At 35.3% G+C, this 17,625-nt stretch overlaps 2 protein-coding genes across 2 annotated transcripts; both read right to left on the bottom strand.

Moving 5' to 3' along the window:
* Window positions 1–6,565: 6,565 nt before the first annotated feature.
* On the bottom strand, window positions 6,566–10,395 carry LOC308692046 (uncharacterized protein). Its single transcript, XM_081367730.1, has 10 exons — window positions 10,305–10,395; window positions 9,652–9,675; window positions 9,313–9,549; window positions 8,743–9,087; window positions 8,324–8,617; window positions 8,046–8,150; window positions 7,751–7,816; window positions 7,517–7,591; window positions 7,412–7,440; window positions 6,566–7,282 (listed from the first exon to the last, which is right to left on the bottom strand). Exons 1-10 carry the CDS (start codon window positions 10,369–10,371, stop codon window positions 7,214–7,216), a joined length of 1,311 nt encoding a protein of 436 aa, XP_081223856.1. The 5' UTR covers window positions 10,372–10,395; the 3' UTR covers window positions 6,566–7,213.
* Window positions 10,396–12,310: 1,915 nt separating this feature from the next.
* On the bottom strand, window positions 12,311–17,035 carry LOC308692148 (uncharacterized protein). The gene is made up of 8 exons (XM_081367912.1): window positions 16,945–17,035; window positions 16,454–16,477; window positions 16,113–16,349; window positions 13,781–14,125; window positions 13,355–13,657; window positions 13,121–13,241; window positions 12,656–12,696; window positions 12,311–12,528 (listed from the first exon to the last, which is right to left on the bottom strand). Exons 1-6 carry the CDS (start codon window positions 17,009–17,011, stop codon window positions 13,168–13,170), a joined length of 1,050 nt encoding a protein of 349 aa, XP_081224038.1. The 5' UTR covers window positions 17,012–17,035; the 3' UTR covers window positions 12,311–12,528; window positions 12,656–12,696; window positions 13,121–13,167.
* Window positions 17,036–17,625: the final 590 nt, after the last annotated feature.

Below are 17,625 nucleotides of genomic sequence, written 5' to 3'. Positions count from 1 at the left end.
CCATTAACTTTGCCTGCTGTGAAAACCTCCATGTTATACAAAAAAACTTTTCAGAAATGTTCTCCAGTAAAGTGATGTTTCTGTTCCTTTGTCAGTTTCCCATTGAGGACATGTGATGAATGTTCACCCAGAAATGAAAATGATGTTATCATTTCTTCATCCTCATGTCATTCCAAACCCGTATTACTTTTATTTTTGTCGAACACAAAGGAAGATGTTTTTAGAAATGTCTCAGTTTTTTTCTTTTTCCACACAGTGGAAAGTCAATGACTGGATACCAACAAACTATTTTCTTTTATGTTCTGCAGAGGAAAGAAAGTGATACAGCTTTGGGGCGACATGAGGGTGAGGAAATGATGACAGAGTTGCCATTTTGGGGTGAACCATCCCTTTAAGTTTTGTCTAATAATTTCTTGTATGATTAAGAAAAGCCATGAAAAGTGTCAGCCTGATACTTAGGTGTTAAGTATTTTTTTCAAACTGTTAAAATGGCCGTGGGGTCTCTCAGACCACACACAGACCGTGAGGGTTAATGGCACGGAAGGCAAATGTTTGCGCAAAAGCCTCTCGTTCCGACACAAACCGCTCAACACGAGCAGACGTGCTAAACTCACTCTCAGCGCCATAAACACAATATTTTGCAATCACGCCGAGCAGAGCAGCTCGCCTTTGCCTGCTCGCGTAGAGTTCGCTCCACATTAACTTCCTCAGGTTTCATGTTAATGAGGGATCCTGTTCCCGTTTAATAGCTGGCTGTGCTCAAGCCTGCACTGAAAATCAATTTCCAGTCATTTCCACAGAGCATGTCTGCTGCAGTCTCTTCAGGAGTAACAGAGGCCCTACCGACAGAGAAAAATCCATTACGGAGAGAGAGGGAGAGGAGGAGATATGTCCAGACACAGAAAACAAGGCAAAAGGAATCATCGACGAGAGAAAAGAAGCCAGGGATGAGAGGATAGATAAAGGGAGAGAAGGAAGGTAGAGAAAGAAAGACTGAAATGTTGAACATTTATCAACAAGCAAGCGCAAGAAAGAAGATGGCGCACAGAGAAGGAAGAAGGAGCAGAGAAAAGAACAATCAATCGCAGATCTGCCAGACGAATGGGACATTCTGAGATGTTGAAGGCACAGATAGGATGCTCAGATTGATGGGAGGAGGAAAAGAATGCAATTCTCTGGGGAGACGAGAACACAATGAGGAGAGAGAGTCCTGCACCTAATGACACATAATAGGCCCGTAACACTTAACAGCAAACAGTTCCATTCCACAATGCGGCCACATAGCAGAGGGCATTAAATATTCATTTCCACCTCTTGAGATGCCGGTAAGCTGCGTCATCAGTTTGACAGTTGATCATTATAACAGCCTCAGCGGCAGGACACTGGAGAGACAGCAGCCATGAGGAGCACGCTTCCACTTTAGGATCTAAACACCGGCCTTTTGCGTAACTGCAGCTCTGTCCAGCGGGCAAATTGTTTGCAGCCATTGAACTGTAAAACAGCCCAAAAGAGAGTAAAGCTACTAAAAAACATTGTAAGTGAGGTAGTCAGATCAGTGTTTCATGTATACCATGTATGCAAAATCTCTACCAAAGATCATGAGAACTGAGGCACATTTGAAATAACCGATGACCGTATGCAAATATTTTTCATAAGGGCTGGATAAGGAGGGAAGTGAACTCATTAAATTAAAATTAAAGTGCGAATGTGGAAGATGAGGAGTGACTCTAAAATTAGCACAGGATTTTCTGTCCAGCGCTTTATCTGTGCAGTGAATGAACCTTTGTCGCCGCAAGAGAGCTCGTAATAGAGCGAACTAGAATTGAGGAAAGCAATATTAACAGTAGGCTAGGATATGCTCATCATAATTATAGTCTCACACGCCTCTCATTTTGCCTGTAATTAGTTAAAATGACTCTTATGATTGATCAAATATCCAATTTTAACATCCAATGTCAGTGTAACTTTGGCTTACAAGGTATAACTTAGTAATGCACATTTATATTTCTAAAATAAATGAATGAATGGATAAATAAACTTCATTAACTTTAATCAGGGTGTGTTTGAAGTGGAAACATACAGTATACTACAGAATATATACTGCACACTTCCTAATTTTATGCAATGCTGTAATAATCATTTCAAACTAAACTGTGTTATATTTTCACAAAATTACTTCGTATTGCATTTTTAATGAAGTAAATGCCATCCATTTATTATGAAATAAAAGTGTCATTTTGCATCTTTAATCCAATTTTGAATAGATTTGGTCAGATTAAATAATCAAATCAAGAAGAAGTTCAGATTTGCAGCCGATACCACTTTTTTAGTCGTCATTCTTAAAATGGAAGGTAAATAATAATATATAAAAATAATGCAAAAAAAAAAAAAGTAAAATTAGTCTAATATTCCAAGCATACTCTTAAGTAATTAGTATACAGTAAAGTACATCAACTGCTTCCTCTGTAATGAATGTAGTGAACTCAAAGTGAGTGTGTCGATGCACTTCCTGGCTCACAGCAATAATTCAAGTACCATGGTTAAAGGGTTAGTTCACCCAAAAATGAAAATTCTGTCAGTAATTACTCACCCTCATGTTGTTCCAACCCCGTAAGACTTTCGTTCATCTTCGGAACACAAATTAAGATATTTTTGATGAAATCTGAGAGCTGGATCACTCCTCCACAGGCTTATGGACACTATAACTTGCTGGCACAGAAAATGTATTAAAGACATTGTTAATATAGTCCAAGTGACTCCAGTTGCTCAATCTTAAGTTTATAAAGCGACGAGAATACTTTTTGTGCGCAAAAACAAACAAAAATAACGACTTTTCACTTCCTTCTCTCTGGTCCTCGAGTCTTTTCACGTAGTGTAATAGCGTAGCGCGTCTGTGTTGCACGTCACCACGTAGGCTCACTATTGGGCGACTCTGGTCATGTGTGATACGTGGTGACGTGCAACACAGAAGCGCTACGCATAAACACCACGTGAAAAGACTCGAGGTCCAGAGAGAAGGAAATGAAAAGTGGAATAAAGTCGTTATTTTTGTTTGTTTTTGGGACACAAAAAGTATTCTCGTCGCTTTATAAACTTAAGATTGAGCCACTGGAGTCACTTGGACTATATTAACAATGTCTTTAATACATTTTCTGGACCAGCAAGTTAAGGTGTCCATAAGCCTGCAGGAGGAGTGATCCAGCTCTCAGATTTCATCAAAAATATCTTAATTTGTGTTCTGAAGATGAACGAAAGTCTTACGGGGTTGGAACAACATGAGGGTGAGTAATTACTGACAGAATTTTCATTTTTGGGTGAACTAACCCTTTAATGTGTGTGTGGTACAGGTATACCCTACGTTTTGTGATGGGTATGGTTAGGGTTAGGGTTAGTGTTAGGAGATAGAATATACAATTTGTACAGTATAAAAATCATTTTGTCTATGGAATGTCCCCATAAAACATGGAAACCCAACGTGTGTGTGTCTTGCTGTGTTTGAGACTAGAACTGAGAGACCCCGTTACACAACAGGCTCATAAGCTATTCACACATGTGTTGCAGTGGCGTCTGCACGTCATCGACCCTGCTGTGTCCTAGCTTAACCGCTACTCAAGGAGAGCTAGTCTGTCTGCATCTCACTAACACTATTGAATCTGTTGGATATCAGGCATTGGTCTCTAAAGATGAGCATGTATATGATCCCTGGACATGATGATATCTGAATCTTTAAAATATGTGTTCACATTTTCAGTGACCTTGTATACCTCAAGTTACTGTGTCATTCTCATTATCTCAAGGTGATTTTTGTCTCAGTTATGTCAAATGGAAACTGTTTTTTAAAGAAGAAACACCTGGTCTTAATATAAATGTGATACAATGAAGCATTTTCCTCTTATGAAACACTGTATAGCCACCTTAGTTCCTAAAATCCTGAATTCTAAACAAAACTGCTAATGAAATGTCACACTAGCCTCTTTGACCTTTCCATGTTCAGTAACACAAGACATTAGAGCAAACATGCCCTTTAGTGCTGATGTGAAACTACTATTCCCTGTTTAGCATTAAGATTTTGACCACATTCCCATCTTATAGGAATAGGAAGTAGCCTGAATGTACTATCAGGAGCATTCTATTCCAAAAGGAGGTGTGCTGTTCCTGGAAGTTCCTTTTCAGCGGGGGCAGACAGAGTCAGCGACATGTCCATCATAACGCATCAGCCTCGAGTCCCAGTATCCCAGCATCCCCTGTGCTCTCATTCACTCTCTCACTGTCTGCCAGCGAGCTACACTTCACTGCATGCTCAAACACTGTGTTTTCCCCCCTGAAACTCACCATTTTATATCAGTACTTATATAGGCAACGTGCAAATATTATGTGGCCGTAAAAAGCAGGTGAAATGCTGCATGACATTATTTACACTAATAAAATGCTGCAACGCGTCTGATTAAACTCGTAGATCAAGTTCGGTCCTCTCTATTCACACTGGTTTTCCGCTCTCTTTGCACTCGTTAATTAGCATATTAGCGAAGCTCCGACAATAAAGGCTTGTTCTCCGTAACAACAGCCGTTCAGCGACAGGGCTCTTGTTCCATTACAAAAGAATAATAGATTCACAAGGACACATTTCCTCCAACATACTCAAGATTCATGCCCCAGGAATGTATCTGCACGTGAGAAACCCAGACAACAGACATCTGGTGCCATAGACATCCCAAGGCGTACCTTATCAGCCGTATGCAAGCACTGCTAAATCCTCTTCGGCTGTTGAGAATCTAGTTTGTGACTTGCTCAGAATTTCTGAATATCAGTTTTTCATATTCTGTCATTACATTTCTGACTACCACACATTGTTATGCAAAGCATGGGTGACCTCAAGATTTTGAAAAAAAGGGGGAAAAATACTGCTAGTGTCCCTACCAAGTGTCTTAACCAGCAAGTCTCCATTGGTCAACCTGTCTCATACAGTTTGACCAGCATTTTTGTTGGTCAAAAGCATTGCTATACTGGTCCACACCAGTATGTATCCAGCATTAACCCGCTTGTAAATTCATGCTTGTCTAAAATGGTTTCATCAAGCTTGGAAATACAGAATGCTAGTTTTAATGAAATAAAAAGCATGCACTTGCTCAAGCAATATATTATGTTTAGAATTCCCATTGAGTTTTAGATTGACATGATTTTGATCATTTTTGGCTCAAATCACCTAAATCCAATCATGACTAATGTTGAATTTTTATGAAATTTTTTTAAAGTGGCAAATTATAGTTATATAGGCCACAGTTATATATTTCATTGCTTTATGGTCTAATGAGACTATAAAGCAATGAAATATATAACTCAGATTCAATATTGAGGGTTGCATTCTGGATATTATTCTTTTTTTTCTTCCTCGCAATCTACATTCTGACATTTGCATGTTATCCTTCATCCCCAACTATATGAATGAAAAATGTGAGCTTGCATAAAAATGGAGCCACTGGAATATCTGTCTGAACTACTATCAGTAATATCGTTTGTTTATTTAACTTACTTGTATTTTCCTACTCCTCAAAGTGCTGCTTAAAGAATTAGAAGTGGTGCAGGATTTTGTAACATTATAACATAATGTGAGTCTGACATAAAATATAGTAGGCTAGTGTATGTAGTTTCAGGGACACCAAAGCCACCAATTCGTGTGTGTGCGCGCGTGTGTGTGTGTGTGTGTGTGTGTGTGTGTGTGTGTGTGTGTGTGTGTGTGTGTGTGTTTGTGTGTGTGTGTGTGTGTGTGTGTGTGTGTGTGTGTGTGTGTGTGTGTGTGTGTGTGTGTGTGTGTGTGTGTGTGTGTGTGTGTGTGTGTGTGTGTGTGTGTGTGTGTGTGTGTGTGTGTGTGTGTGTGTGTGTGTGTGTGTGGGCAGAAACAGCTGAAGTGTTTGGAGTGATGGACAGAATAAAGCGATTTTAGAACATATTAATTCAAAGTGAAGGAGATTAAGCCGAGCAGAAAAGCTAAAAAGGTGCTGTGATTGTCAGTAGTTGAAAGTAAGACTTTGGATAAGATTCTACCCATCTTGACCGTATTTATGGTGCTCCTTGTAATGCGTCTTTACTGCATGATGTGGTCAAGACCTTAATAAGATGGGATTATCTGACTCCTACATTTTGGTGACAAAGATGTGAGTCAGAGCATGTGTTAACCTTGGTTATACATCTTTTTTCTAAACGCAGCCTATTCTGTCAACATCTGCCTTTCCCTCCCCACAGAACATCGTTTATGAACATTTTTATCCTGTCATACTGTAATTCATCACTCAATGGTTCTACTTAGCAGACCTTGAGAAGCGTTTAAAAATCCCCCCACGTTTAAATAAAGACACGCATTTATACAAAGCAGAGCAACCTTGAGTTAGTGTGGAGCGTTATCCCGACCATAAAGACATCCTATTCAAACTACTTTTTTTTCCACACTTTTGTGTTTTAGATTGAAGTACATTGAAGCAGTATGTTCTGGGTGGATTCCAGGAGGATGAAAGTGACAGACAGAGAGAGCGAGAGAGAAGAGGATGTGTAACTGCATTTTCCTTTTTTTGTACTTACACTTTTTTTTTATTATCATTATATTTCAAGTATGTTTTCAAACAGTGCCATCAAATGGCCATTTCACCAGCGTACATGCACTTGTATTAAAGATGCTATAATATTAGGCTATAACAAATGCTAAGTCATAATAATAGTGGGCTATTTAGTTGATGCTTGTAAAAAAGTGACTCCACTCAAAAGTAATCAAGAAATGCAATTATACAGTTTCAGTCTGACAGATTATTATTTGTGGTAGTGTACAGAAGGTAGGTGTGTTTCTCGCAGCACCACGAAACAGTCTCAGATTATAGTTTGTAATCAGACAGCGCCATCTGCTGTTTAATTTAGAAAGTGATCATACTTTCTCCATGAGACAATAGTTTGAGGCTCGTATATAAACACTATGACCTGGTTTCACAGACAGGATTAGGCCTTAGTTCAGTTAGGACATTTAGCTTATAAACGTGCCTTAGAAAAAAAAACATTACTGGTGTGCATCTTGAGACACAACAATGGCAGTGACATATTTAAAGATATATCAGTGCAAGTTGCTTTCAGTTAAAACAGCTCAAACTGTTTAAGAAAATGGGGGTATATAAATAAATGACAAAATTCTCTCTCGTTTAGATTTTCATGACAGCGTGGGGAAATTATATCTTTAAGTCTGGAACCTGGATTTGTTGAAATAAATGGTTGCGTATGTCACATTGTCTGATGTAGCTGGTGTCTGTGGAGAGATGAGACAAATGAACAGCTTTTGGGAAAATGACAATCACAAATGGCACAACATTAAATGAACAACATTATATAATATACTGTTTTGGACCGTAACATATTAATAAACATCTGCACTCACCTCATCTCTTTTATTTATGTTTGTTTTTTCTGCAGAAAAAGATCTTTATGAGATGATGTTGAGTTGAGATGACATTTTGGAATTCTAGGATGTAAAATATCTTACCATATCTGTTTCTTCTTACATGACGATACATTTCAGGACTTTTCTCTCTGTTTCCCAGTGTGCTGCTGCACTCTACTGGAGGAAGAAGAAAACCAGACCTTCATTTTTTTTGGGGGGGGGGGATTTGTTGTTGTGAATTTTTATATATTAAGTTATTTCAGTAAAATAGTAAACATAGCTTGCAGCTAATGGATAGGCTATATGAAATGAAATATATTTAGCCGATTTGAATACCTCTATCTTTCCTCATTTGGATGATGTTGATATAGACTGGTTCAGACTCCGGAGGGTCCGAGTGCACTAAAAGAATTGCAAATACAGCAAGAGTTATAGTTTAGAAAGAAAGAAAGAAAGAAAGAAAGAAAGAAAGAAAGAAAGAAAGAAAGAAAGAAAGAAAGAAAGAAAGAAAGAAAGAAAGAAAGAAAGAAAGAAAGAAAGAAAGAAAGAAAGAAAGAAAGAAAGAAAGAAAGGAAGAAGTGATTCCCTCATGTACCAAGACAGAAAATACAGATACACAGATGTTTTTTACCTGACATTCGTTTTCTGTAAAGGTAATACAATAGAGCTCCAAGCAGAATCCCAACACACAGAGCCAAAACAGAGGATACCGTAGCCTTTGCATATTTGTTGAATTCTAAAAGAAAATAGAGACTTTATTTATATTAATTAAATTCATTTGTTGACATTTCTTTCCAGGATCATTTGAAGATGAGCTATAGAACATGTTGGCTACATTGTACATTTTGAGCATACTTTTTTTCCGCGATAAGGTGAAAAGTACTGTATATTAATGGTTAAAGATTTTACCTTGGTTTGTTGATGAGGAAAGACTGATTGTTATAGGAGCCAGAGCTCTGAGTGTATCCTCAGTAAAAACTGCACACTGCCAGTGCTCTGTTTCACTGCTGGACAGATTCACTGTGAGTTGTAACTTGTTGTTTTTCTCAGTCATAATTTGCTGTTTTCCCAGCACTCCTCTGTTCCCCTCCATCCTGAGCCAGACCAGCGTCACTGAATCAGTCACTTCAGAAACTTCAGAAACTTCACACGTAAGAATCACTGACCTTTTCCTCAACACACCATCAGGGGGCTCCACTGAGACTGAATCAACAACAACATCAATTACCTTTTAAATGCAATGAACAAATGTACTGATGAGAAAAATGTAGCTGAGAAATCAGTGTATTTATTTTTATTGATTGATTGACTGATTGATATTTGCAAACCTCTGATGGTGCGAAGCATTGTGGTTGTATAGTTTGTATCTTTTTTTTGATCATTTGTAATACACCTGTATTTCCCACTATAATTGAAGTTCACAGGTGAGATGTGAAAGATAAACGATTGACTATTGTATTTAGTTGAAGAAAGTCTTCCTGGTTTAATTTGTCCTTTAACTTGAACTTTACTTCCTTTTTCAACTGCTATCAGATCAGTCTGTGAATTAGGCCTCGGCTCCCAGGTCCACTTCCATCTATAGTATTCCTTTCTAGACTTGCAGATCAGTGATATGTCACTATTATCAGAGCTTTGTCTGTAAATGGTAAACATTTTATTTCCATTATGTGAATCTGGAAAGACAATAGGTAAGGAATTTCAGTGAATACATCTCAGTTAGTACATTTCAGTTTTAATCTTATTTCTGGAAAGCACTGTCTTTTACAATAAAGACAAAGACTTTTGCACATTATTAATTATAAGTTAATTTATTAACTTGCAGTATTCTTAATGAAAATATTTTAGATCTTTATTATTTAGGCATACACCACAGATTTAATATAAAATAATATACTTACTTGAACTGACATTAAGCGTGTGAATCCTAACCGTTGATACATTTCCATCTTCCATTAATCTACAGTAATATTTGCCCTGATTGTGTTCATCAACGGTGTGTAAAATGATGTAAGCAGAGTTGTTGTACAGTAGAGTGGTGTTGGATGTTTGTTCTCCATCTGTCTCCCACTGCAATGTTGAGGATTCAGACAGGAAAGAGACCTCGCATCGCAAAGACACATCAACGCCACGCAGAACTTTGGAAGAGTATTAGAACCAATTGTGAGAAAAGTTGTGTATCTTTCCTACATTCATAACAAAATTTTGTTAATTTTAAAATATTTGTTCTGTCTACTAACCTTCCTTTGGGGCAGTTTGAAATGCTGAATAGGATAAAAAACAATTACAATTACATAAAATAAACCTTGCAGGACAAAACACAAAGTCAAGTCAAGTCATCTTCATTTATATAGCGCTTTTAACAATGTAGATTGTCTCAAAGCACAAAGTGTGCTATACATTATCTGAGGACTTTCCATAAATACAACATATGTTCAGCAGCATTTTCAAAGCATTTGAACAAAGAGAGGCTACAGAATATACTGTATGCTTTATAAATATTTTTTTTTTGTAGTGTCAGGTTGTTGATCACTGATGTTAACACACAGACATCTGTACACAGTATCTGCTGTCATGTAATGTTCAACTTCAGTAGATTTATGTGTCTGTGAGAGTGTATGAGTGATTTTTTTATCTTTTACTTTAGTTAATTTGTTTTGAATTAAACCGTTATCTTTAAATAGATATTTGATTACAATGGAGATTATGAAACCTACAGATTACTGTAATGTATAAATTATAATGTTTAAACTTTTTTTTTTAAATAGTTTGAACATTATCAAATCATTCCATAATTTATGAATTTCTAATTAGTGTATGTTGTGAGTAAAATAAAAAACAGCAAAAGAGAGAAGAGTTTTTGATATGATCAATTGGTTAAAGTGAGACTCACCGATGGCGTGGAATCGGGAACAAAATCCACACATCAATAAAAAGATTTTAAAAGGTTTAAGTGACATGATTCTTCTTGTCAGTGCCTCGGATACAATGATGCACTCTGAAGAAACAGCTAGCCAGTACATTTTAATGGGCGGTGCAATATTCAGAAATTTGTCTGTCATAGAAAACAACCAGCACATGAATTTTAAACAAAATCTCCATGCAGAGAGATACTGTACTATCTAGCACTAATTTATTTTGCAGCATTAATTACATTTAGACAATTACATTTAGACACATATTTCTAAAAATCTAACTCATAAAAAAGAAATCATGTTTTTTGAAATCTTCTGTTTGTACATGCTTTAAACATCTCTAATAAACCCATTTTAGGTTATTTTGCATCAGTAAAATAAAACAAGTTGGACAGGTGAAAAACATATATATATTTTTTTAGATTAGTCTGGTTTTCACGATTATCTAATTTCCAGTGCAGGAAATGATTTGCTAAACTGAACTATCTTGAGGTTTCTCTCAGGCACACGTATCTGTGATCTAAAGTGTGATATAAACTCACAACCAGCGTTTTTGAGGGCTATTTTTGGAACTTAGTTTATAAGGCACATGCAGTAAACTCTACAAAATATTAAAAATTATCACTGTCTATTGTTTACTGGGCTTTTTTAAGGCACTAGCATTTGTTAAGCTATAAACAATGTATTGTGAAAATCATTATAAATTGTGTAAATAAATTAAACTGAATTGATATACAACCCCCATGCCTCAAAAACCTTGTCAAAACCTGCCATTAAACAGCTTTCTTTATAGGCTTTTCAATGAACAGTACAGTAAATTATGAAATTCTGTATTTATATAAGGAAACAATAATGCAAAACTATAGATTTTGGCAAAAAAAAATGAATTTAATAAAATGTACAAAAATTCATTTGAATAGAACAGAAATAAATTAAAATATATATATTTTTTTTAAAACTAATGTGTTAGACAGTTTTTGAACTTTTGTTTCATGTTCCAGTTCTGAGTGCTGGTCTGAGGTGGTTATAGTTAGACAAGAGGCATAAGAAACATTATTATTGTTTTTTTTTAGGTCACGCACAGGGTCCGATTCTCAATATTAACTTACTATTAACTATGACTTTTGCCTCAATCAACTCCTAAGTACTGCTTATTAGATGGTATCGTTGTTAAGTTTAGGTATTTTATGGGTATAGGATTAAGGGACATACTGTAGTATATGGTCATGCAGAATAAGGCATTAATACTGTATGTGGTGTATAAGTAGGCTACTAAACAGCCAATATCCTAGTAATATGTATGCTAATAAGCAACTTTAATATTGTGAATTGGATTCTAAACTAAAGTGTTACCGTTTTTTTTTTTTTTATTAAATCCCTTGCCTTCACAGAGTCAAATGTGCCTGATAAAATTTCATATCTCAAAATTAGCAATATAATGACTTTTATAGGCTTCAGTTCACACAGGGAATGCAATCATTTTAAATTTATTTTTATGAATGTCTTCATTTAAAATGCTTGCAATTAAGTATTTTCTTTTTGCATTCTTACTTTTGGTTGAGCTAAAAGCTAAAAAAATCAGTTACACTTTATATGCAGGTGACGTAGTTAAATTGTACTTATTCAAATGAGTACTGAGTAATATTAAATAACTACATATAGAGTTACGGTTAGGATTAGGGTTTGGGTTATAGTTAGTTACTTGCAGTTATGCATAATTTTATTACTTTACTAAGTACATGTAGTAACGTGTAATCACCTTAAAATAAAGTGTTACCAAAACATCTTCGCTTTTTCCATACCAGGAAATACGTTGCAACATTTAGCAGAATTGCGTGTCATGAAACCACATGAAGGTTTCTTTCTGGTATGCAAACATATTCAAGTCTGATTATACTCTGATGATGATGTTTGTGGCATTTGTTTTCTCCTATGAAAATAAACCCAACGGCCCTTTACTTACAGCACACTCACAATCTCACTTGAGCAGAACAAGCTTTATTACTCTTAATTCATTTCTATCATACCAAAATAATGCACGACTAGCTTATTATTAATAAAAGATTCATTTGATGTCTTTAATTCCATTCAAAGATGATAATTAAAAAAAAAAGAAATACAAGGTTCTGTACATGATTTTTCCAGAGTGAAGACTCATTGTGCTGTAGCTGAATAGATGACTGTAGTACTGCAGTCCATATCCTGTAGATATTGAGATATACAAGCTTAAAGAGTGTACTTTTACTGTAAATCACAAACAACACATGTATCATTAGCAAATCAAAATGACAGTCTGAAATGTTTATGAAAGAACATGTTTTCAGCTGACCTCTGAACTTGCAGGATTGGTTTTAAACCTGCTGTCATCTCCTGGAAAATAGTCACGGATTTAGCATATTTGTCATTGTAAAGAACACACAGAGGTTAATAATGTGCAGATAAGCTAATGTCTCTTTAAGACAAGCCTAATTGATTTAGCAGGCATTTTATTAAATATTTGCTATGTAGGCCTATGCAAAAAAAGGTATACAAGTACAGCTCCAATCTACTTGAATGGAGACAGCCCAAATCATGATAAAATCTGTTTCTTTCAGGCTTATCGAGCTAATAAGCATGCATATAGAGTAGGCTACAAAAAACAGGCTAATGTCTCTTTAAAAAGTCAATACGCTTTTGTAACTGAAAGTCACAACAATTAGCCTATTCAGCTGCCACATTGAGTGTAACAATTTGTCCCGTTTATTTTTCTATGGAGCATCTTCTCCTCCTCGTACTGTCTCTGAGATCAGCTCACCTGTTTTTCGCTGAAGTCTGAAGAAACTAGAAGTCCCAGCAGCAGAATCAGCACAGTGCCAATGTCAGCACACACACCACGATGATCACGTTCTGTAGATAACTTTCCTGTGTCATATCTTCTGCAGAAACACGTGGAGTCAGATAATACACCAACACTGCCCAGCGTCATGACTACACAGTGACAATTCACTATTTGTATGCTAGTACGTAAACTTAATGGTTAATTTATTACCTTGGTTTGGTACAGTTGAGGTTTCTGTTGATGAGGAAAGACTGATTGTTATAGGAGCCAGAGCTCTGAGTGTATCCTCAGTAAAAACTGCACACTGCCAGTGCTCTGTTTCACTGCTGGACAGATTCACTGTGAGTTGTAACTTGTTGTTTTTCTCAGTCATAATTTGCTGTTTTCCCAGCACTCCTCTGTTCCCCTCCATCCTGAGCCAGACCAGCGTCACTGAATCAGTCACTTCAGAAACTTCACACGTAAGAATCACTGACCTTTTCCTCAACACACCATCAGGGGGCTCCACTGAGACTGAAATCAACAACAACAATTACCTTTTAAATGCAATGAACAAATGTACTGATGAGAAAAATGTAGCTGAAAAATCAGTGTATTTATTTTTATTGATTGATTGACTGATTGATATTTGCAAACCTCTGATGGTGCGAAGCATTGTGGTTGTATAGGTTGTATCTTTTTTTTGTTCATTTGTAATACACCTGTATTTCCCACTATAATTGAAGTTCACAGGTGAGATGTGAAAGATAAACGATTGACTATTGTATTTGGTTGAAGAAAGTCTTCCTGGTTTAATTTGTCCTTTAACTTGAACTTCTCTTCCTTTTTCAACTGCTATCAGATCAGTCTGTGAATTAGGCCTCGGCTCCCAGGTCCACTTCCATCTATAGTATTCCTTTCTAGACTTGCAGATCAGTGATATGTCACTATTATCAGAGCTTTGTCTGTAAATGGTAAACATTTTATTTCCATTATGTGAATCTGGAAAGACAATAGGTTACATGGTGAATTTCAATGAATACATCTCAGTTAGTATTTCAGTTTTAAACATATTTCTGAAAAGCACTGTCTTTATACCCTAGTGAAAATTAATATACTAAAATGTATTTGAAATACATTTATATTTATGTACTTAATATAAATACCCTGCAATTGTACTTTTGGTTGGTATACTAAATTGATATACTTAAAGTCTGCTAAATTGGAACAACTAATTTTGTTCTTAATGCTCTGTAGTTTTCTGGAAATAGTGCTGAGGTCCAACTAAAGATATATTTATATTTATATACTTATATTTGATTGTGCTAAAGTGGAACAATTGCAAGTATACTTAAGGTACACTTTAAATATCTTGCATTTAAAGACTGATATTACACAGAGATCATACTATCCCTATATAGTGATATTAAAACACCTTTTAGGCTTTAATATTAAGAAATGTGTATTGTGCAATAAAGAATTTATTTATAAAACACTAAATATATATATGTGAAATTTCTATCAAAATATTTGAGAATGGAGAATTAAAACTGATCTGTTTCAAGAACCACAAATATTATTTAATTCAAATCAATATTATTAATATATTTAACACACTCTTAAGAAATTAATAAGTTTACTCAATTAAAACAATGCACCCCTGCCCCACCCTCCGACATGACTACAAATCAACGGTTGAGTGAATGCGGGCTGTTTGAACTCTCTCCGGTCTCCAGAACAGTTTCTTCTCAGCGTGGCATATTGCATTTCTCAACGTTGCTGTTTCATCTTGCTATACTGCTCTAAAGACTGAGCTCTTGGTAGCCAAAGATGCTACTATAAAACTAAAAGTTCCCCTTGCAACTGAACGACTATGTCTGACTGTATGGTGATTTGTGATGTAGGCTAATACACATGGCTCATTGAAACGTGGAAGTCTCTAGTCCTTTAATTCTTTATGCAACATCATGTTTTTAAAAGCAGGTGTTACAAGGTAAAGTTTAATGTTGTGTCTGCTGGCTTTATTTCTTCAACAGCTTCAAGTTCAATGCACTTTCGTGTTCTATACAGGCCGTTTCAAGATTATTTTCATGCCAGTATTTTCTACTGCGCCTATATTGCCTTTAAATCCATATAATTTGTGCTGTCATTGATGGAAAAATATGTTTGCTTATAGCAGTACTTGTAACAGTATAGAAAGAACGCAAAGTAACCCCAGTTTTGCGTGGTGGCGTAATTGGTTAACCGAGTGCGCTTATGTTTCCTACATTCAATTTACATATATCTGTTCCCATGGTCTGACAAATGTTCTCCGAATAAGTGAGTTACTGGTATACTTTGGGGTTTCTGTAAAATTTCATTATTTATAAAGTTTAGGCTACTTTATTGTATTTGAAGCAAACAATAATAATGCCATTAGCACACTTCAAGTTTATTTGGAATGCCATTGCAATGTGTTTTAAAAGCACTAAAAGTATGACCTCAGTTTGTTATCAGTATAATATTAATGTATGTTCAACACTCACAATGTAATTGAATTACAGTTGTAATGTCACCAAAATACATTTGAAGTTTATTTTGAATGAATTCTATATTTCAAAACTTAAATACAAGAGTACATATTTAAAGTGTACTTAAGTACACTTGGAATAGTTCCACTTTAGCACAAATTTATATTTAATACAATTTAGTTGAACTTCACCACTGCTTTTGGACAACTAAAATGCATTTAGTATACAAAATTAGTTCTTCCAATTTAACAGACGTTAAGTAAACTAAGTTATAGTGTGCCACATAATAGTTCAACTAAAGTACATTCAAATAAATTGTGCATAAGTATAATAAAAAATTCACTAGGGTAGGCCTAAAGTTTTTTATTTTTTATTTGAGATGACTTCTTCACATTTAACTTAATATTTTTGATTAAAATATTATAGACCATTATTATTTAGGCATACACCACAGATTTAATATAAAATAATATACTAACTTGAACTGACATTAAGCGTGTGAATCCTAACCGTTGATACATTTCCATCTTCCATTAATCTACAGTAATATTTGCCCTGATTGTGTTCATCAACGGTGTGTAAAATGATGTAAGCAGAGTTGTTGTACAGTAGAGTGGTGTTGGATGTTTGTTCTCCATCTGTCTCCCACTGCAATGTTGAGGATTCAGACAGGAAAGAGACCTCGCATCGCAAAGACACATCAAGGCCACGCAGAACTATGGAAGAGTATTAGAACCAATTGTGAGAAATGTTGTGTATCTTTCCTACATTTATAACAAAATTTACTGTTACTTTTACAATATTTTTGCTCTCTACTAACCTTCCTTTGGGACAGTTTGAAATGCTGAGTAGGATAAAAAAAAAACAATTAGAATTACAACAATTACATAAAATAAACCTTGCAGGACAAAACACAAAGTGTGCTATACATTATCTGAGGACTTTCCAATGTATGCTGACATTGACACACAGACATGTTTAAGTATCTGCTGTCATGTAATGTTCAACATGTAAAGTTCAACTTTATCTTTTACTTTAGTTAACTTGTTTTGAATTAAACCGTTATCTTTAAATAGATATTTAATTTAAATTTGTTGACAATGGAGATTATGAAACCTACAGATTACTGTACTGTATAAATTAATAATGTTTAAATGTTTTTTTTAAAATAGTTATTAAATAACATTATTAAATCATTCCATAATTTATCATAGTTTATCAATTTCTAATTAGTGTATGTTGTGAGTAAAATAAAAACAGCAAAAGAGAGAAGAGTTTTTGATATGATCAATTGTTTAAAGTGAGACTCACCGATGGCGTGGAATCGGGAACAAAATCCACACATCAATATAAAGATTTTAAAAGGTTTAAGTGACATGATTCTTCTTGTCAGTGCCTCGGATACAATGATGCACTCTGAAGAAACAGCTAGCCAGTACATTTTAATGGGCGGTGCAAAACCTGCCTGTCATAGAAAACCATAAAAAACAACCAGCACATGAATTTTAAACAAAATATCCATGCAGAGAGATACTGTACTATCTAGCACTAATTAATTTTTATGAACAAATGCCCTAAAGATCTAACTCATAAGAAAAAAAAAAAAAAAAAAAATATATATATATATATATATATATATATATATATATATATTTGAAATCTTCTTTGTACAGGGCTTTAAACAGCCCTAATAAACCCATTTTAGGGTATCTTGTATCAATATAATGAGGCATGTTTAGAAATATTATTTTAGATTAGTCTGGTTTGCATGATTAGCTAATTTACAGTTCAGGAAATGATTTGCTAAACTGAACTATCTTGAGTTTCCTTTTAAATGAGACTTGATGCTGCGTCATGACGCTGATGCTATTGAAATGCTTTTGCGTGAGCCGGTGTTTAAAGCATGTGTGAAAACGCCAATCTTGATTGGCCAAAAGGATGATCAGGTGACTCCAAGACATTCACATAAGCAATTACATCATCGACTGGCTC

The sequence above is a fragment of the Scardinius erythrophthalmus genome, assembly GCF_964197995.2.
Source record: "Scardinius erythrophthalmus genome assembly, chromosome: 6".
NCBI lineage: Eukaryota > Metazoa > Chordata > Actinopteri > Cypriniformes > Leuciscidae > Scardinius > Scardinius erythrophthalmus.
This window is presented reverse-complemented; position numbering and strand designations above follow the sequence as displayed.